Consider the following 22,545-nt stretch of genomic DNA (forward strand, 5'->3'; position numbering starts at 1 on the left):
AAAAACAAGCTTTTGATTGTTTTTGCTAAATAAATTAGAAATTCAGCCTCTGAGCCATGTCTTTATCTTCCCAGTTTCTAACCTCATTATCTATGCAGGATTCTGAGTGGGCGGGGCTATGATAATGAGGTTCTGTGCTGATTGGCTGCCTGAATGACACGATACACCGCTACAAAAAATGGCGGAAGCTCCGGCCGGCGGAGTTAGTTGTAAGTTAGTTGTGGGCTGTAGTAGTTGTGGTTTCACGCATCGCTCCTGTCATGACGTCACGACAGGAGCAGAATCTGAACGGCTCGTAGATCCACATCACACTGGATGGATCATCCGGGCGGCTGTACAGACACTGCAGAATTTGTTTGCTTTCCTCCTTCTCTGAGTTGGCAGGCTGAGGGGAGACCACTTTATATATGGTAAAGCAAGAAAAAAACGTGTTTTCATAATAGGTCCCCTTTAAATAAAAGTGTATATAGCTGTTTCTTAAAAGCGTCAACACTCAACAATGTAAGCACGTTGTGTTTGTCTATTATTGCGGCTCAAATGAAGTTTACAACACATTAAATGGGAAATAAATCCACAAAAGCAGTTAAGTCTGAAGGGTTTGCACAGGTGTCCTGGCTGCTGCTTTATTTTCCCTTCCAGTCCTCCTCCTCCTCCTCCTCCTCCTCCTCCTCCTCCTCCTCTCAACTCCTCTTACTTCAGGATCTGAGTGCAGGGCACAGTCAAGTCATCCTTGTACGCCGTTGACATGTTTTTCCAGCTCACCCAGGTGTAGCCTCACCCTGAATCATAAAATTCGTCTGAGCAGATCCGGGTGGACGTGGAGGACGGACGGCTGGAAGGAACGGGAGCATCCGAGGAAATCTCCCCGGCTACCTCTTTAGGTCTTTACGTTTACTTCATTACAACCACCACCAGTCCTCACCAAATCCCTCCCATCCTTCTTTCATCTCCATCTCCTCACCTCCCTTTGAAACTCCCCCCTCACGCTGTCCGACTCCCCACTCGCAAACACCTCTCCCTCCCTTTTCATCTTTCATTTGCTTCTCCCCTCTCAGCCCTCCCAAATCTCCCCAGTCATCCTCACCTCTCCTCCCCCCGATTGCCCTATTTCTCTCATGCCTGTCTTTCTTCTTCTCTGTCCCATACTGGGTGAAAGCTCATTTCATGCCCCCCACACACACACACACACATCCCCCTTTGCCCTTTTCCTCCCGCTCCTCTCCTGTCATATTCTTGCTTTTCCTAAGTAGCTTAACTTCAGTGGCTTCTGGCGGCTGAGTTAAACGTCCTTTGACAGAATACACGGGCGGCTCGGCGTACCTGGCTGCGGGCAGTAATTAAGCGCACCGCATCGGGCAAATGTGCACCAACTGACAAAGACGCGGCGGCGGAAGTAGTTTCTTGGTTTCATCGAGGGGGTCATCCCTGCAGAAAGTCTCTGTTTGGCGTGATGAATTGAACGTTGCAGAAAATCATTAGCTGCTTTTATTACTCCTGCGTAAATGACCACACCGTTTGTGTTATTGAAATCTGCACAGGAAGGGCAGAGGTGGAAGGAGAGCTCGTAAAGCTGCCGTTGTTTAGATATAAACATAAATAAAGCTTCATGAATGCAGCTCAGGAAATGGCATGTCACTTAGGAGTAATTTTATGTGATTACAGTATTTTTTTCAACAGTACTGCTTTGTTTCACTGTGTGATTTTATACTGATATTTGTGTTATTGATGTGGCTTACATAATATATTTTTTTTACGTTGACCAAGCCAACAGCCATCACAATTAGCATCTATTATACTTACAGCTGCTTTCATTTTTCCCTTTTTTCTGTCACACAATAAAAAAACTAAACTAAGAGTCAAACTTTAAATTAAAGTTCTAATGCTATATTGCACATTGAAGTGATGTCAACTTTTATTAATTGATTCATTTTGGTTTTTCTTTATGGAAGTCTGTAGATTTCAATCAAAAGAAAGAAATGCTCTTTATGATCTCTTTGTTCTTCACTTCTAACACTTTAGGAAGAATGTGAGGGAGCGTTAGCTTTGAAGCTCCGTGGCTGACTTATATTAACAGTATTTAACAAAACAGTCTATATCATGTAAGCCTAATAAAGACTGAAGTCAGGGAGTTACTGTACTTTTCTTTTTTCTCTTTCCTAATTAATATTCACCTGCGTGTGCTGAAATGGATTCTTGCAGTGACAAATGAGAGATGCTTGATAATGAGGTGACATGGAGAGAATTACAAGAACACAACGGCTGTGAGAAACGGAGCTGATGATGACACCTCACAGCGCGAGGGGTGTGTGTGTGTGTGTGTGTGTGTGTGTGTGTGTGTGTGTGTGTGTGTGTGTATAAAACAAGAGGAAGGGAAACTGATTAAGTACTTTTACCGTTATTTGGTTGCATTCTTTGCAGACCGCACAAACACAAAACTTTTACTGTTTCCCTTCAACTTTATTTAATTCGTTTAACCGTTTCTACATTTCAGGCCTTTAACAGGTGTCAGAAAGAGAGCTTTTCACAGTTTCCCAGGCATTTCTTCTCACCAAGACCTAATAAACTTAATAAAAATGAAGTTGATTAATCATTAATAATAACTGAGCTTATTGTAGCATTCAGGAAGTCAAGTGATAAAAGGTTTCACTTGTGATTTTGTCCCGTTCCTCCTTTAAACGTGTCTTAAGCCACGCAACAGTAAGGAATTGTCCTTGTTGTCAGGTTGTTCTCTTTCTTTTGCTTCAAAATGAGTCTTACGTCACACATCTGTGGCAAGGGCAGATTAGGGCTGCAGATAAGCCACTCATGCATGAAAAGGCTTTTTAAGCATTGTCTCTTTAAAAAAAATGGACTACAGGCCACTGGCTAAGATGTTGATCTGTGAACGCAGTCTTCCAAAATAAATGATTACTGATAACTAACAAACAAATACCTGCAATATTGATTCCTCAGATCGATGGATATCAGTAAGGTTTTTTTATAAGTAAGGTTTTGAGTATGTAAACACGGTTATATGTGGTTTATGTGTAGCTTTTTGTGAAGGATGATTCTTGATGCAGGAATCACCTGAGACATTGGAGACCAAGAACAAACACCTTCGTCCTCCTTTTGTGTCACCTCATTCTGAAAATCACCTGCTGACGTCGACAGTTTGAAATAATGTCGTTATCTTTTTTTTCTTTCACCTTCTTGCCGCCACTTAATTACCCAGCTGCCACCTTTTTGATGTGTTTGAGGCCTGAATTGTAAAAATGACCCTGCAGCAACGCCCTCATGCATGGCGGTCACTACAGTGGACACTTACTCAAAAGCCATTTTCCAGCATGTGCACGGCCCTGGATGGTTTATGGTACGTCAGTGGACATCAGGGAGCCATACCACATCCATTCAATGTGTTCTACTGAACAATATTACCATTTAAATGATTTCCCCCCCTCAGTTGAAAACTTAAATCAATTATGTCTATGTTGAAAAAAATGCTGCATTAGTTTTTACACTTTTTTGATGTTTTTCGAAGGAACAATAAATACGCTTCATACAGACGTCATTAGAAGACAGTCTATTTGAAAGAAATGCACTCTTATTTAACAGCTCATGCCTGAAAGTGATGACAAATGAGCTGAAATTGAAGAGAAAAAACACAAACTTGGGACATAAATGCAAGAATGTCCTGTGTTTGCTTCTGTTCTGAGAAGCTTTAGCGCTGGCGACCGCAATCAGAGGAGTTTGATGTTTCAGTTTGTCTGTCTAAATTAAAATTTCCTTTAGTGATGCAGTATTTTTGAAATGACGCCCCGACATTGTTATTTAGTTCCGCGCATTCACGCTGGAGAAGCAAAGTCTGTATTTTGCCGTTATTTACAGACATCACAGCCTAAGTTTTATTACTTTTTATTCAACATTAAATTTGAATATTTAGTTAAAACCATCTGATCAGAAATTCCGGAGTCAGATTTAAGTCACCACACACGTCACCTTCTGACGAGTGACAAAATCGGAAAATGCCGTATTGGCCCATGTATTCAGTTGCCATGGTTGCAAGATGCTAGCCAGCACTTCACCAAATCAGTAATATGTGCATTCAGGCGGGATTGAAATCATCTCGTGACCACAGTGTTCGCTGAAATGGGCTGGGTAATTCAGGGGTGGCATTTTTACTTTCCAAATCACAGACATGGCCCATTTGGACGGGATTAAAATCACCGGCGTCCTCCGTGATCATCACAAATGACCACAGGTCCCCAGACAATTTCAAACCCATGCGAATGGGGCATGAGAGTAATCTATTCCTACTGATCTGTTGAACACTGCAGTAGAAGCTGCGTGCATGTTGGAGCACGCTCACTGTAATGTGTTTTTGTTTTTCTTTGTTTTTCTTGTCTTGACTTGCTTCTCAATTTTCAGTTCTTTCCGTCTCCGTCCTATCTCACTTTGCCAAGCTACTAAATAAGTAATCAGTGTCCTCATTCACACCATCTGGAAGATCTTTCTTTGCAGGTGGTTGCACGGCTTCGGCTTACTTTCCAACACAGGTACCCACTTCTACAACATACTGCTATTCCGGTTATTGCTTTGCATCACACGTGTAAACTGCCAGTGAGGGCAGGATGCAGATGCAGATTTAATGGGGGGGGCTCTCTACAACTCTCTACAACAAAGACAAGCACGTCTTTTACTTTGGACTTTTGTCTGTGATTTGACCTCTCCTCCTGAACCTCGTCTGGCTCTCATCATTTGTACCCAGTGCAGAAGAGGAGCCGGGCCTGGTAAGCTCCGATAAGCAACATTTATCATCGTTGATAAAAAGCGTTTGCCGCTGGTGAGGTCAGAATCGGCTTAAGTGGTCAGAGGGTTATCTGGGGTAATGAAGTAACATGAAAAAAAAACCTGCAGATAGCTCCTTTTTGTTTTGAGCTGTGCCACTGAATTCTTCGACGCGCGCTTTCATCTCTCAGCCACTCCAATGCTTTTAACATGTGTTTCAAGCTGCTATCCATCAGTCTTTTACAAAACATGGCACCAAAAAAGAGAAAATCAATTTTGTTTGCAGAAACTTCAAACGGACTTCAATTCTGCTGAAAGAAATCGTTGCGGCCACGCAAAGTCAGATTTTAACTTTGCACGGCAAGACAGTGAAACAGTGTCAGCTTGTTGGAACGTCGAGGAACGCCACTGATGGTTCTGACAGGCTCTTTCTCTGCATCTCCCTGGCTTCGGCTCTCTCTCCCTCTCTGCTCCCTTTTTTCTCGCCTATTCAGCTTCTCATCACCACTTTTCTCCCTGCATCGTCTCTGCATACATTCCTGCAGCTACTACGCTGAATCTCTGCCAGGAGTCCCCCAGCTCAGGGCTACGGGAGGGAGAGGAGAACAAGGAAGGGAAAGAGAAAATAAAACGGAGAAACAGACCAGTATAGGCAGGAAAAAAAGCGAAAAAAGAAATGGAAAAATACACTTAACGAGTCACAGGAGGTGCCTGGCGGGATATCAAGTGGAGTTCGGGAAATTTAAAAAACAAAAAGCATTTTTAAGTTTCCATCCTAAGATGATGCATATGGTATGTGTTGTCATCGATCCACAAAACTAACGGTGCAACAGTAAAGCACAGGGAGTCGCAGGCTTTAAGTTGAGACCAATTATACCACACCTAAAGTGTGATTTATTTAAAAGTCTCTTTTCTTATGGAAACATCACCCCAAGTAGGATTCTTAAAATGAGCAAATTATTTTAAAACGGCCACATTTTCTTGACACAAGGCTTTTTTTAAGACTTTCTTGCAGTGTAGTTATGCTCCTGGGGGCTAGGGCTGCTGGGACCTCCCGTGATGTTAATATTATTACAGTTTTGTGTCTCATGGCAGATATCCCTGGACTAACTGGTCTCGACTCAGACCCCTAACGGGTCTGCTGGATGATTTTCCTTGTGTTAAAGCCCCTGTTGCATTCTTGCTCAGGATGAGACACTGCAGCAAAGTGAAGATCCGATGCTGCTGACCTGCTGGTCCTTACCTAGCCAGGCTGGTTTTTATGAATCGGTTTAAAATCAGGACACTATTGGAATAGTTTGGATGAACTAAATCCGGATGATTTGGATTGAAATGGCATATAATTGGACTGAATTCATTTGACTTATTAGCCATCTGTGTAAAGTGGTGCAGGACAACTTTTTTTTTTTTTTTTTTTTGTGAACTGGAGTTAAACAAATAAAGTAAAGTGGCAAGAGTTTGGTAGTGACTCACTCTGTGGGAATTTTGGAGGGTTGTCGTTGACGTCCGTGAGGGTGATTTTGACCTCAGTGGTCCCAGATAGACCACCCATGTGACCCCCCATGTCTTTGGCCTGGATGACGACGTCGTACTCCTGCCGGGCCTCGCGGTCCATGTTCGGCAAGGCAGTACGGATTATACCTGAAAAGACAGATTTGTTAAATGAAGTTAGAGTTCAGATGAAAGCTTTGGACTGGGGGGCTTTTTTCTTTTCTGGAAAATATCAGTTCAAGTTCCATCTATTATACATTTAAAGTTTTGATAAGGAAGTATGCTCTTTTGGAGGTAGAAGATCCTCACATGTACCGACGACCAGTCAGTCTAGTATATTTATTAAGGAGCAATTTCAATGCTAATATCTAAAGAAGCTGTGACAAGAAGACACGTCTCCACTGCAAAAACTCAAAATCTTAACAAGAATATTTGTCTTATTTCTAGTTAAAATGTCTAATTTTTGGTCAAATAAATCTCATTACACTTAAGACAAGACTCAAAAACTCAAAAAACTAAAATTTTCACCTGTTTCAAGTAGATTTTCACTTAAAATAAGTAGAAAAATCTGCCAGTGGAACAAGATTGTTTTGCTTGTAATGAGAAGATAAATCTTGTCCCACTGGCAGATTTTTCTACTTATTTCAAGTGAAAATTTACTTGAAACAGGTGAAAATTGTCAAATAACAAGTTATTTTTCTGGTGATGACTCTTGTTTTAAGTGTAATGAGATTTTTTGACTAAAAATGAGACATTTTAACTAGAAATAAGACAAATATTCCTGGTAAGATTTTGAGTTTTTGCAGTGTAAAGTTGTGTGCTAGTTGTTATTTATATCTTATTCACGGTATTTTAAGTTATTTTCACAGAAATTCATAAAGTAATATTTTAATAAGTGCCGAATTTTTAAAAATTAGTAGTACTCCAAAACTCAAAATGTACTTTCCTGTAAGTGGAGTGCAAATAAGAACCCTGGTGTCACGTCTCTGAAGTCTTATTTCTAATCTGTTCTTCAAGCCAACTGCTTGTAATCTGCTCTGTCTGCGAGCGTCATCACCCGCCACTCTCTCTCCATCTCCGTGTCTTTCTCCACATCTCGCTGCAGTGTTGCAGACTCTCTGCTGCCATGTTATGCCAAGTGCGTGTATCTGTGTGACAGCATGAAAAGCTGATAATCTCCAAACCAATTAGAAATGTGAGCTATGGATTTGAGCCAGTCCAATACCCAACACCGGTTTGATTAGCCAGATTTACTCTGCTCAAATCTCTCTGCCCCTCTGTGCCCTAACCACTCTCTTTCCATGAACTCACTCTCTCCAAACCAGTTTCTCTCCTCCCTTTTCCCCACTAACCTCTTGCCTGAAGTTATTTTTCCACTCCCTCGGACCTAACATAGCTGTGTGTCTGCCCTGACACCTCTGCTTACGTCCAATTTCTTCCTTAAAATGCAAATTCAAACATTAATCTGCAGGGACCCAGCTGGCTGTCGGGAACCAGTTTTTTTATATATAATATTTATATATACGTATATAGAGAGAGAACATCTGTGCCATCTTCTATTCACCGATTTTACTTTACATTAAAAGTGACAGAAGATGGAAATAATGCATCGAGCCATAGGGTTTAGGCAGTACTGGAGTTGAGGGGGGATGATGGGGGATGGCATCCCCCCCTGACATAAAAACGGTCCAAATCATCCCCCCTGTAAAACTGCCATCCCCCCTTTCCATCCCTTATGTCATTTCATCAATGAATGTGGTTTTACTGCTATTATTTCAACATTTAGAGTCATCACCAGAAAAATAACACCAGAAAAATAACTTATTTGACAATTTTCACCTGTTTCAAGTAAATTTTCACTTGAAATAATTAGAAAAATCTGCCAGTGGGACAAGATTTATCTTCTTATTACAAGTAAAAAAATCTTGTTCCACTGGCAGATTTTTCTACTTATTTCAAGTGAAAATCTACTTGAAACAGGTGAAAATTGTTGTTTTTTCCAGTGATGAGTCTTGTTTTAAGTGTAATGAGATTTTTTTTTACTAAAATGAGACATTTTAACTAGAAATAAGACAAATATTCTTGTTAAGATTTTGAGTTTTTGCAGTGATCCATGTTACTTATCCTGTGAAGGACAGAGTCATATTGATAAGTTCAGAAAAGTGTTTTTTATTGTTGTGTTTTGATGTATTTGATGTAAGCCCAGTGGATATTTAAAGCTTACAGAAGGCTGCATTTAACTGCTGCTATGTCATTCCTGCAGTATTTCTGCAGGTGTTTTGGTCAGTGCTATTATTTGTAATATATTATATTATTTGTAATCAGCACAAATTATCTGTCCCCATATGATAAAATCCACCATCCCCCCTGATTTTTTTTTACAACTCGAATACTGGGTTTAGGGTTGCTTATGTAGAGCAGAAGAAGAGTAAACGTAAAGTAAAATCATCTTCCATCTGGGGCCTTGCGGCATGTCCTGTTGCATGTACGTCCCCTGCTTTCACAGTGATCTAAATGTAGGGTTCTCTAAAAATCCCTAAAAATGTCTACATATTCATTCTTTGTTTTACTGGGTTTTTATAATCTCAGGGATGTTAAGAATATGTAGATTATCTTTTTTTTATATTGCTGTTAGAAGACAAAACAGAATAGGACTTCATTTCCCAGAATCCTTAGGTTTTTATTTTTTGCAATAGTCATTAAAATAAATATTGTACATTTATTGATGCTGTAATTCATGTATTACGCTGTTTAAAAATATTCTATGGTTCTTAAGAAAATATAAAAGGTGAACTTTTCCTGGTTAAAAAGAGACTAGAACATTTTCCGGCTGGAAGTATCAGAGAGATCCCGGGACAGGAAGGAGCTGGCTGCGTTTTTCGGGGTGAACAGAGGAAATTAAATGTTTGGAGACTCGACTGAAGGTTGGCCCAGATATTGCACTGCCCAGAGGGACTTTAACCAACCAGAACACTCTTCTCACGTGTCTCAGGCGAGTGTGTTTACTTTGCAAGGGTGCGAAAGTACTTTTCTCTGGGGGGGGCGCACAACGTGGTCTCCGCCATTAGCTCCGCCATTAGCTCCGCCATTAGCTCCTCGGCAGAGAAACCAGACAGCTGCACCACACGGACAGGGATGGAGGAAGTTTCCACGGGACATTCGTGAGCGTTTGGGGGACGGCCTGGACGAACGGGACGAGCAGACGAGTCGGCGGCAGGAGACGTGTCGGCGGCAGGAGACGAGGACGTGTTGCAGGACGCAGGTAGCTGGAGTTACGAGGCGGCGGGGAGCTGTCGGGATATCGCTTTGCAGCCAGGCTGGCTACACCGCCATGATGCTTCCACACAGAGGGGTTGCGTGAGTACTTGACGTTGGAACGAGACCGAGTGCAGAACACAGGCACGGGACTGTGTTAGAACAGGCTGTGACTGGCCTGGTTTCAAAGTTAACTTTTCCGTTCCTTACTGGATAAAACTTCATGTGCACCAACTCTTCAAATGGGCCCCAACGGTTAAATTATCCAAGCGCTTGGGTTTAGACTTTTTATTTTGGTACAAGAATGGGTATTGGTACTGCATTTTGAGAGTACCAGAGGTTTGGTTTATATTTCTTTACACTTTGGTTATTGCAATAATAATACGGAACAGTTAAAGAGTGTGAATACAGTTAAAATATTATAAACCCATCAAGGTATTTCTTTAATGTGAATGGTTATTAAAAAGATAACAGAAATTTGATTTGGTTTAGACTAAGCTAAATAAAGACCATTTCATAGGTTTATTGTTTCCTTAACAACATTGAGGTTGAGCTACAGATTAAAAACTTTTCATTTCATTGAGCTGAGGTAATCTAAAGGGTTAAAACACTCTTGATTGTTTTTGATTATTTTTGATTATTGGTCTGTTGGTTTAAAAAGGGGTAAAGTGAAAATAAATGTTTGTCTTACCTTTTGCATATTGTGGTTTAACATTCTTTTGAAAGTCATTTATATTTCTGAGGGCTTACATAAATTATGCTGGTGTTCACATAGCATAGTAAGCGTTCAGTGGAGGCACCGCTCTAGTCATTTCCTTTTTCCCAATCTAATATCAAGTCCCTTGTTTAAATGAGACCCCAGCGAATTCACCATCTTTAGCTGAGAACCTAGGACCTGTTTTGTTTTATTTTATTTAGTGTAACCACGGTGTAGATTCTGAACACCAAGGGAAAAAGGGGTTACATAAACTCCAAATCATGTGTGTTTGGTGACCATAAAGTAGCTCCAGGTGTGAGCTTGAGCATGTATCCTGTTTTTCTTTTGAGATCCTATCAGCTTTCCCAGGGTGCATAAGGACGGATCAGAAGTTGTTAATCTTGCAGAGCTGCGAGTCTTCGTCTGAAACTCCATGAATCCATCGTAGACGAGACGTATGTTCTTGTGTCTGGTTGTGATATAAATGATCACAGAGTAAAACTCACCTGTCTGTGGCTCCACAGAAAAGTAGGGCTGTCCCTGCAGAATGCTGTACACCAGCCTGGCGCTGTTGCCGTAGGTGGGGTCATCCGCATCCGTAGCCGTCACCTGCATCACCGACGTACCTGAAGGACGCACGTGCAGAAAAGACAGGCGGGTCTCAGTGATTTGGATGGAGAACAGTTTACCAGAGCATTTGCTGATCACCCGCCTGCACCAGCTGGATGGAAATGAAAAGCACTCTGCCCTCGCTCTTCCAGCGCAGCTGAACTGATGCTACGTGACTGCTCTCCGTTCCCTTCACTATATTTCTCTACATTTCATCACTGTTTGGCAGAAATATTCATCCTCCAATTTTAGTGATTTTTATTTAAAAAAAAATATAAGAAAATACAATATTTCATCCATGTGCTTCAAGAAAACCTTCACAAACCAATTAAAACATGGATTTTAAGATCAGAACAGCACTTTGTGTTAGTGGCCCCAAGAGTGTGACATTTTTTAGTAAAGTGCACTTCTCACCCAACAGCAGCCTCCTCCCCTCCCCCTGTTTATCAACTTGATGCGGTTAAAGTGAGCAAACAGGACAAGTGAATTAAAACTACAGAAGTGTGAAATAAATTCCATTAACTATGTATAATAACTTGAAACTTTTTTTTTCAGATGTGACACGACTCATAAAACTAATTCCCCCCATAATTCACTGAATTACTTTCTTTGCTCCGTGGTTCTTGAGAGATACTCTCTAAAACTGAAATCAGAACAAATTTGATTTGGACTTATTTTATCATCCCCTATTTAAAAACATTTATAGCTGCCCTTTAGGTCTTTATTTTCCCCATCCTAACTTGTAAAGACTTTGTCATTTGGGGGAAATTTACTCAAACTTGTTGGGTCAGTCTAAAGCCTGGGTTCCAGCGTGGTCTGGTCTCAGACTGATTTAGCTCCGTCCCCAACGTGGCTTCAGGTCCAGTGGGAAGATGTTCAGAAACAGAGAGCTTCTGCATGCTTGCTTGGCTGGATTTGTGCGATTACCAGCTCACCCACAGTTTTTAAGATCACGTACGGCAAACTGCTCGTCTGCGGATGTATTTCTTTCTTATCCATTCTGTAATTATACATATCAGAAGGAATAAAATGTGAACTTTTGACTTCGAAAGTACATTTCTTCTGATATGTTGCTCAAACATCTCCTAAAACCCTTCATTTCAATGTCCAAGTCGGAGCCGGTATGTGGTGTTTTACTGTGAAAACTAACCGGATCCTGAGATCAATTCTTGCATCTGACTTCCTGCCAGCTCGATCTATTGCACGTAAATTGAAGGTGCTTGCCTGCAGTCTGGTGTCAAGCTAGATCTGGCATGTATCTGTAGAGTGGACATTCGCTTCTGGAATGCATCTAAACTGCGCCAAGATGCTTGTGGAGGGATTTTCCTCATGGAGCGGGACGACAGCGGCCGATTTGACGCAGCTGCTGCTGCACGGCGCTACCTTGTCTCTTGGGACCCACGGGCAACTTGCTGCTATTACACTCAGGCCCTTCTTTTTTTGTTTTTTAATTTAGAAGAAATTAAAACAACAGCAAGTTGGTGCCCTATGGGACATATTCAAAGACCTGAGTTTTTAATTTGTTTTGGACGATCTCATTTTGGGTTACACGTGTTTGGATAGTTGCAGCTCTTGCTGCAGCCATGTCAGCACCAGTAGTTTCTTAGATACATAATCCACCTGCTTTCCTCGACATGGCAGCTATGTGCAGTACTCGAGTTGTAAAAGAAAATCAGGGGGGATGGTGGATTTTATCATATGGGGACAGATAATTTGTGCTGATTGCAAATAATATAATATATTACAAATAATAGGACTGACTAAAACACCTGCAGAAATACTGCAGGAATGACATAGCAGCAGTTAAATGCAGCCTTCTGTAAGCTTTAAATATCCACTGGGCTTACATCAAATACATCAAAACACAATAATAAAAAACAGTTTTCTGAACTTATCAATATGACTCTGTCCTTCACAGGATAAGTAAAATGGATCACTGCAAAAACTCTAAATCTTAACAAGAATATTTGTCTTATTTCTAGTTAAAATGTCTCATTTTAGTAAAAAAAAAATAATCTCATTACACTTAAAACAAGACTCATCACTGGAAAAAAACAACAATTTTCACCTGTTTCAAGTAGATTTTCACTTGAAATAAGTAGTAGGAAAATCTGCCAGTGGAACAAGATTTTTTTGCTTGTAATGAGAAGATAAATATTGTTCCACTGGCAGATTTTCCTACTTATTTCAAGTGAAAATTTACTTGAAACAGGTGAAAATTGTCAAATAAGTTATTTTTCTGGTGTTATTTTTCTGGTGATGACTCTAAATGTTGAAATAGCAGTAAAACCACATTCATTGATGAAATAACATAAGGGATGGAAAGGGGGGATGGCAGTTTTACAGGGGGGATGATTTTGACGGTTTTTATTTCAGGGGGGATGCCATCCCCCCTCATCCCCCCTCAACTCGAGTACTGGCTATGTGAAATGTGGCTGCAGTTATCGGGTTTGTTGGTTTAAAGAGAGTTGTAGGTCTCGGTTCAGTAAAAGGAACATGGACCTAGTTAGTCGACTCACAGCTTTTCTTGCTGTTTCATTTCACTGGTTGTGGTTGACAGCAAGGTCCAGCCATCCCTTACAGGGAAAGAAAACAAATATATAGATACATAAATAAACTAAGCTCATTTAAACACATTCTTTTGTTTGGTAGTTCAGCTCATTCAGAGAGGAATCACCGGTCCTGTTCATTACAGGTCAGCCTTCCGGACTGGAAAACGCTCCAGAACCACACATTTGGGAAGGAAATCTTTGGAACCAGAAGCTTTAAATAATTGCAGTGATTACTGATTTCTGATATTATTTGTCACATTTCCTGTGTGCACATTTCACTGACTATCAATAATGTATGAACAAGGCTGTTTTTCAGACAAACAACACTAGCGATGAACTCCATCAGTGTATTCATTAACGGATGTCACTCACCATGAAATGGAGAGCTTTTCTCTGCTATACATGGAATTTGATAGGCTTTTCTGTTTTACTGTTACTGAATTACGTGAAAAGAAAATCAATCTGTTTATCCTTTAATGAGGAGCTAAAACAGGACATTTCCAGAGAAGATTACAAAAATGTGCAACCTGCTGGATTTGGCTCTTCACTATCCGAGCCAGTGCTATCCCCAACCGAAAAACTCCACGGATATCTGACACAATCTTATCTGTATTTATGTTCTTTACAAGTCAATACAGAGAAATGGTATGTGGCTTTTTTAAATAAGATTCAGTACACCTGAAGTGTTCTCCCAATGATTACCGGTACTTGTAAGGCAGGTGACAAACGTTGGCATCTACTTTAGTTACCGAACATCCCGCTCATTTAAACCGCCCAAAACAACCTTTTCTTACCTAAGTTATGACGTAATGTCTTTTGTTATTGTGTGTTTAATGTAGTTAAATGTGAGATACAATGCATTGTGTTTAAAATACTTATTATTAACGTTTTATTTATCTGGTCTAGTATTTTATTAGTCTGCTATCTCCGTTTGATGCTGGTTGTGCTAATTCCCATTAAACAAACATATTCCACTCGTTTTACTGGCTAACTTTTCGATATTAAAGCTAATGTACAAGCAATTTTTAGCAAATATTCATCAACATAAATTCATGTTTTTTACATTTAGAGTCGCTTTACGAGCTGGTCCACGCACAACCGGTAAGAACTTACTGATTCAGTCAAAATATCAGCTCCCACCAATGTGTATTTGCACCATTTGGAGCCAGTTTAACCACAATTCTGCTTGTTTTTCATCAGCAGTCTTTTCTCTTGTTTCCAAAGCCTTTCTTCCGCTACTCACCAACGTTGGACATCTCCGGTACCCTGGCGTAGTACGGCCCGTGCAGGAACTCGGGAGGGTTGTCGTTGATGTCCTGAACCTTCACTATGAACTCTGACGGAGGCTCCAGGGGCTTGTTGGTGTCTCTGGCCACGGCCTGGGCTGTTAACGTGTACTGGGCCTGTTCCTCGCGGTCCAGGGTCTTTGTGGCGTGGATGTTGCCCGTCTTGTCATCAATAACAAAGATTGTCCCGGCACCTTCGCCGGAGAGGATGTACTTGATGTTTCCATTACCTGAGTCTACATCTGAGTGGAGCTGGAAAGGAATGGGGTAAAAAAAAAAAAAAAAGCAGGTCAACATCCAGTTAGTTTAAGTCCATAATAAACAAGGCTAATACCCACGTTTCAGGTTGTGTGGATGCAAAGAGGGACAAGAGAGGAAGAGTTTGCATGAGCATGAAAACTAGAAGGCACACAGTTAATCTGCTGTGTAGGCAGATGTCACATGGAGCCTCAATTTCTCAAGTCTACAAAGTAAAGAGTCAAAAGATTGAGACTCATGGGCCAGCCAATAATTCACCAATAACTAAGAGATTTAGCTCAGAGTCGTGAAAAATGGAGGTTGTTCAACATTCAGCATTTCCTTGCAGCCCTTTGACAATGAAGAAAGGATTCACTGCAAACACCATTTGTCCTTAAGGATGAAAGTTACTCCAAAGTTTGAAAAATGGCGTCCTTGCAGAGTAAAACCACCAATCATTTCCACCCTGATGTCAGGGCCACCCATCTCTTTTTCCACGTCTCTTTCTTTCCTCGACAGATGAGAAAAGCACATTTAAGTCTTGTTGAGAGCGGGCCATCATGCACTGTGGCTGTTACCGGAGTGCTCTGTGTCTGTCAATTAAGCTGCCGTGTACGTACATGTATCTATCGTAGAAGAAAAACAGAACATGCGAGATGCTCAGACTCACCCTGCCCACCAGAACCGGGTCAGGTCCCGTGTACTCCTCAATGACGAAGAACTGATTCCACACCCATCCTCGTTTGGACCTGTGGAGAACCTGTCCCTCCTTCCCCGTCCTCTGTCTGTGTCTATGCAGTGATAAATGACCTAAAACCAACAAAGTAAATAAATAGATGAATAAAAAACACAGCCTCTATTAATATACACGCAGGCAGACTCTAAAGCTACCCAGTTTACATCCACATCACAGTTACTGCAGGATAAACGTTCTAAAAGGTCCCCTCTTTGTGGAACGACCGAATCAAAGCAACGGCACTTCATCCTTAACGTGTTTTTTTTTTTTTTTTCAGGTGATGCAACCTCAAAGTGGGTGTAAAGTGGTAACATTGTGAACAGAAAGGCCCGTGTTTGAGTTGTAGGTCACTGGTTCAAATCCCGGCTGAGGAAACGTGGGTGGATTGTATGAGCAGCGCACTTCAACGAGTTGTGTTTTAGGTGTTTCTCAGGAAGGCACTTAACCTCTGCTGTTGGAGTGCGACTGCTCACCGGCAAATACGAGCGCACTGTGTTTATACTGAGCAGCAGTCACGTTTGAGTATCTGTTAGTGCACGTTGCTCGAGACAGGTGGGCAGCCACGTCCATCTAAGTGTAGAACTTGAGGGCGAGCGTAATTGTTACACTAAAGTTTAGGGTTTTGAATGTTTTTTTTCTTGACATGTGACAGAGATATCTTTGTGTTCTGCCAGGGCTGGGCGATATATCAAGATTTTAATATATATCAATATATTTTTAAACGCAATATGGTACGAGACAATATCATTTATATCGATATAGCTTATTTTGTGACAAATTGACTGTAGATCAACGCTGACCCCTCGCGCAGGCAAAAAAAGTACCTTTGTGTGCTGAAACCTGACAGTGTTGACAGGTTAGTTTTCAACAAAATCTGTAAAATGTACAGTAGTCGACTTGTTGTAATTATTTGAGATTTGATCAAAGAGATGCAATATCTATTTACATGTTTTATTTGAGATTTGCACAAATGTTTTGTTATTTGCACAACTGTCAACCTCAGTGGAAAAGTCTGCCTGTTACTGTCTACATTATATTAATTGGACAGTGTACTTTAATTTAATTGTTATGCAGGAAAGGGATATTTGTTTTACTTTATTCAAGAAGCATTTTTATTCTATATATGCAGGCAGTTTATTTTTGTTTCATTTGTTTTATACATTTTGATATTGTGCAGACCTCTGTTAATAAAGGAACCTGTGTGACATTTGGCACGAGGCTTTGTATTAAAACTGACTGTTTTTTTAAGGGTTTGCCTCAGAATAAAATGAAGCTAACAGAGATGCTATGCTATAATGCTTTGGGGGAAATCCAAATTATGTCACGGAAAAATATCGATATATATCGAGTATCGCCATTCAGCTAGAAAATATCGAGATATGACTTTTGGTCCATATCGCACAGCCCTATGTTCTGCTATACCTGGATGTCTGTGTCTGTGGTTCCTGTGATCCAACGAAGCATCTCCTCTTCTGGTTCCTAATGCGACGCTACAGAGCACAGAGAGTCCCAGTAAAAGCAGGAGGGTCCTCAGTGTCCCGGAGCCCTGCCGCTTCATTATCAGCATCGCTGTCTACCCCTCGACCTGAGTGACCTTGGACTTCACTCCGCCCACGACTTTCCGGGTCCTCTCAGTGGAGCTTTGCTCCCACTGAGCCAAATCCTGGTTTTCACTTAACTAAACGCTTGATTTAAAAATGTCCTAGTTCATGTGCTGAAACGGGGCCTGCTGCAGCAGATGCTCATCACCGACTTGTTGATTATCTTCCTTTCTTCTTTTGACTTGTGTATTCGTGCGCCTCCGAATCTGTTTACTTCTCCTGTCTTCCAGTCAGAGAGCCTAAAAGAGATCAGACAAAAAAGTATATTGGCTAGGTGCAGGGAATATGCCAAAGACAACAACAAACAGTCACACTTAAAGAAACCTCATAACATGCAAACTTGTTGGCTTTGATTCAATTAAACAGATCGTTTGGAGAAGTTATCGTTCAGGTAGCAGCAGGTTGCTGTCCGTTTACAGCCCCTCCACGTTTATTAAAAAGCAGATGGAAAAGAAAGAAAATGAAAGTCGGATACTGGATGTTCTTCAGACACTGTTTCTATGATTCTTTGATTGGTTCTGCTGCTGCTGTTTACCTTACTATTGATTATACAGGCATCTTTTGCTCTGGAGCCAATGAATCAGCACAAGCTAGAATTTGTACTGAATAAATAAATCTCTCTCTATATATATAAGTGTGTGGGTGAGTTTGTGTGTGTGCAGTGGTGACAAAATGACTTTTCAGATCGAGCGGTCATATTGCTCGTTTATGAAACTGAATTTCCTCCATGTTAAATTTTCTGCTTTAACCTGACGTCATCAGACAAGTGCACACGTTATTTACTCCACCAGCTTCAGCTCAGTTTGGGTTTTTGTCATCAACAGATGCAGACAGAGTTACAACCTGAGCTGCAAAATGTGTAAAGTAGCATTGAGCAGCAGCTGTTATTTTTCTCTCGGGTCTAATAGTTTCAAACACAGTCAAGATTAGATAAAAGGCTGTTATTGGAGCGGCCCAATGAAGAACAGGTGGGAATCGATTTAAAAGCGAAGAAAACAAGGTGCTCTCCTCCAGAGTGAAAGAAACTGGTTGGTTGGCTGGTTGTCTCTTAGTGGATTCCTTGTTTGCTATAAGTATCTAGTCAGTTTCGAAATAATTGCACTGGAGCTGTTAGCACATGTGAGACGTGACTGTGTACACACACTTCACCTCTACAACACCAATCCCCACAATATCTAAACAAACGACGTGCAAATGATTACATTTGCTGTGACAGTCTACAACATTCTGCTGTTGTTATTTTACTGCCTTGTCTTTGTCGTGACCAAATGAGTGAATGTGTACGTGTTTTCAAGACAGATTGTGCAAACGTTGATCCACAGCTAAAAACCTTACAATGTCTTAATAGTGAGTCTAAAATTGTGCAATTATCCCCCTTTTTGTCTCTCAGTTCTCTGCTGTGACACCTTATTTCTCAAAACATCATCACACTGAGTTCCAATATGTCTCAATACATGTGCAACCTCTCCCTAAATGACACATATCAACATTCTTCTCACCACAAACTATCATGAGGAAGGAGGATGGGATGGTAAAAATACACCTACAAATTTTCCTCGCAAGGCATCTTGACTTCAAAGGCAATCCTGCACATTTTACACAGTTTTTCCACTTTTCTTCATCCGTGTACCTCTAAAATCCTCGTTTTTCAACCTTTCTGTCACTCATGGATAGATGCAACACACCGGTAGAGTTTAATTTGAGGTGCATGTTTATGTTTTTGCCTTATGTCACGTGAACGCTACCCTAAAAACAGCTCCTCTGCCATCTCAGCGATTTAAAGCCATGGATTTTTGGCACCACTGCATTTTGGTTTTAAGAGCAAACACATCCATCACATGCGTTTCGCTAGACTGGAGAGGTGTTTTAATCCTCAGTAGATTAGTAGATTATCATCTTAGATGATAATGTTCCCTCAGGTCTCGTTGGTTCCTGTTGACCACATGACTAGTCACCCAGGAAGTGTTGACAGTTAATCCCACACTGGCTCATCATCTGTCCAATTTATCTCCGCTCTCCTGATTAATGCACGTTTGTGTTTGTGGATGTGTGTGTGTGTGTGTGTGTGTGTGTGTGTGTGTGTGTGTGTGTGTGTGTGTGTGTGTGTGTGTGTGTGTGTGTGTGTGTGTGTGTGCTGTCTATCATTTCCATCATTTATCTCAGACACAAATTATTTTTTTCAATTTTTCCAAAGAAGTTAAAAGTTTGAACTTCTAAGTGGTATTAAAAACAATAGCAGCGCAGAGGGCAATTACACACTCTGGCGTGTACTTGTTGTTCACAGAGCTGACATTTGGGCTTCAGAATCTGTTAACAGGCTTTCAAACTGTCATTCTTGTTCCAAATCAAACATAGGCTTTATTTAACAAGCAGAAATAAAGCGTCCAAAATAAACTGCTTTCTCCCGTAACCTGATCCGCTGCTTTAGGTCTCATATTGTTTGTCTGAAAAACTGTCATACGTGTCAAATCAAACACATAAAAAGAAGAATAAGAAAAGGACAGATTGATAGCGGTGCACAGTGACAGCTCAGATGTTCTCAGTGTGAGGGTGAGTTTGATAGCGGCTGACTCCGTGACATAGAAATGACCCTGCTGTCAAATTGTAACAAAGCAGCCGGGGGTAGAGATTTTCTTGAACTCAAGTTGGGGACTAAAAGACACAGACATTTTTTGTCCATTCAGTTTCCTTTGTTGTTTAATGTGTCCGTAGAAGAAAGACTTGAGACTTTTTTAAACAACCAAGTTTTCCTTGTACTCTGGACTTTCCCTGAAGTTTCCATAACATTAAAGCAGAGCTCACCTCTTTAAGATGCAGGGTGTTCCTGTATGCGTCAGCTGCACCCACACAGATGTGGTTTGCATGCAGATTTAACTAACTATAAGAGACAATCAGGACAGCCAACATCAGTTGCAATAAAGGCAAGGTAAAAGGAAGCGTTCCGGGTCATGCGGGACGTGACGTTGGAACAAATGGAGTTATATGGAAAAAGAAAGAAAAAAAATGCTGCAGCCCAACAGAGAAACACAGCCGTTTTTCTTTTCAACCGCTTAAATGCAACCATATTGCTGAATAAGGCTGAGTGCATTTCCAAGAAAAACATCAGACCGCTGAATACCTCAACTTCTTACTGTGGTCCACTGCACAGTATTTATCCGTGCAGTTCGATACGCCAACACTATTCAGTAACATAAGATGCTTATTTTTTTGTAAAGAGCTGTAGTATTCAGCATATGTGTATATGTTTGAAGGCATCTTCAGCGGTTGACACGGAGCGAGGCAGAGACGGAAACTGTGACACAGAAACAGACAGTGATAATGACTCCCCAGGGCAAGCATGCCATTCGGCCAGACAACTTCCTCTGTCTGAATACATGACTCAAGCGTCAGGCAGGAATGTCCGCGCATGTTTTCTGCACACACACTTCTCCTTTGGGGTTCTAAGTGATGCCGTGAATCCATGAGTCAAGTGCTCAAGAGGACTACATTATGGAGGCTGCTGGATGTCGTGAAAAAGTGTCATATGGAGGTCAAAGAAGTGGGGTTTTTACACACACCTCGCCAAAGGTCAGGCATGGTGTTAAGAAAGAACGACCTACCAATATGACAGTTTCTAAATATATGTTATATATATAAGTTTGCATCATTATGTTTTCAGGCCGTACATCTTTCTCTATTTCACTTGAGTCAAGGCAACTCAACGCTCTTTTCTAGGTTCTTGAAGACGTTTCCCCTTCTATTCAGAAGGTTTTGTTGAGTTTAGATTCAGATTAATTTATTATAAGTATATTATAAACTGACCACTTCTCATCAGTTTGAGCTCACAAACCCTTCTGCCACAAGAACCGAGAAAAAGAAATCCAGTGACCTTGACTTAAGCTCTCGAGAGTTTTACCCAAATCTGTTAAAATGTCAGTAGTGGGTTGACTATCGTATGACAGTCGATTAAACCTGTGTTAAAGTTAACTTGAACAAAAAGTGCCTTACTTAAGTGACTTTTTGAAGAGTGAATACTTTGTTGGTTAAAAAAACAGCATGCATTTTATGCAAAGGGAAAAAAAATACACCAAAAGAAGGAACCATTTCCCCTCTGGCGGTTATATTATCCCATATTGAATTAGACCAGTGGGAGATTGTTTTTTGCTTGCTCTCATTTACCAACAACAGGAGACTCTTGCTGATGTCCCTCCGGATTGGACTTTCATTACTTGCTCTTGAATGAGCCCATCCTCTAACAGCAGCCATTAAAATAACTTTGGGAAATGCTTGAGAACTATATGGAAAGAAAACAGGCGCTGCCCTCCTTTTCTCTCTGTCTTTCCAAATGTCCCCTCTGTCCTTCTCTGCTGTGGTTCAGTAGTAATGAGGGTGGTTCATTCATGAGTGAATGTGATGTATGTCTACTCGAGTACACGGCTGTATACTTTCCCTGTCTCCATATTTTGCCCGTGTCAGGGAGGTGTAACAAGATGATGGTCCTGCTGTACTTTGTGTTAACAATATCTACAAAAGGAATAATACATAAGGAACAAAGGAGAGAGACAGAGAAAGGTTAACATTTGTTAACATTTTCCCTTGTGCAGCGTCTTTTTCTGAACTCAGCGCTATTTCATCCCAGCTAATGTATGTTCCCACGCTTTCGCTGAGCTTTTATTCTCTTATTAGTTTCCCATTCCTTCCCCCCTCCTCTTTTGTGCTTGTCTGTCTACCCCCGTGTGTGTGGATGTGAGCTGTGGGGATTGTCTCCGACTGGCTGGCAATAGCCCATCATACAGCTTTCCATCTTCTGATCAAATATTCCGTATATCTTCCTCCACGCTGCTGAAAAACTCTGCTCATCAGTCCAGTAACAACCAACCCCGCGTGACCAGGTGGGGTTCCTGGAGTTTTTATTAGTCTTATGGCACTTTTCCACTAGTATCTACTTGGCTTTACTCATCTCAGCTCGGCTCGACTCAACTCGGCCTGGTTTCTTTTCCATAACAATTCAGCACCTGGAGCAGAAGTAGGAGGTTGGAGCAAAGCTGCTGTGACGTATTTGATTGTGTGATCTAAAGGAAGAAGAAAACAACACTAAAGATGTAGAACCTGGAGGAGATGATAGATGTGCTGCTGGGTCTGTGGCTTGTGTTCGATATCAAGTTAAAAAATGAGAGAGAGAGAAGCTTCAAGCGGCTACGCTTTTTAATTTTTTTTAGTTTGTCTCAGCGCTGCTGAAGTCAGCTGGAGCCGTGAGCAGCTATGAAGTGACAGTGCTCCTGGTAGATCTGGTCGTTCCTTATCGCCCGTCTACATCCCTTTTTAATTCTCTCCTCAG

General features: G+C 41.1%; 1 protein-coding gene across 1 annotated transcript in view; it reads right to left on the reverse strand.

The window, feature by feature from the left end:
• cdh11 (cadherin 11, type 2, OB-cadherin (osteoblast)) overlaps positions 1 to 22,545 on the reverse strand; it is a 98,899-nt gene that overhangs the window by 17,190 nt on the left and 59,164 nt on the right. Inside the window, exons 4-8 of the mRNA XM_061746167.1 lie at positions 17,050 to 17,467; positions 15,562 to 15,701; positions 14,612 to 14,906; positions 10,714 to 10,833; positions 6,238 to 6,405 (exon numbers count right to left, since the gene is read on the reverse strand). Of these exons, the coding sequence (XP_061602151.1) occupies positions 6,238 to 6,405; positions 10,714 to 10,833; positions 14,612 to 14,906; positions 15,562 to 15,701; positions 17,050 to 17,194 (868 nt within the window). The 5' untranslated portion in view covers positions 17,195 to 17,467. The remainder of the gene's footprint in view (positions 1 to 6,237; positions 6,406 to 10,713; positions 10,834 to 14,611; positions 14,907 to 15,561; positions 15,702 to 17,049; positions 17,468 to 22,545) is intronic.

This window comes from Cololabis saira, chromosome 17 (assembly GCF_033807715.1).
Source record: "Cololabis saira isolate AMF1-May2022 chromosome 17, fColSai1.1, whole genome shotgun sequence".
Taxonomy (NCBI): Eukaryota; Metazoa; Chordata; class Actinopteri; order Beloniformes; family Belonidae; genus Cololabis; species Cololabis saira.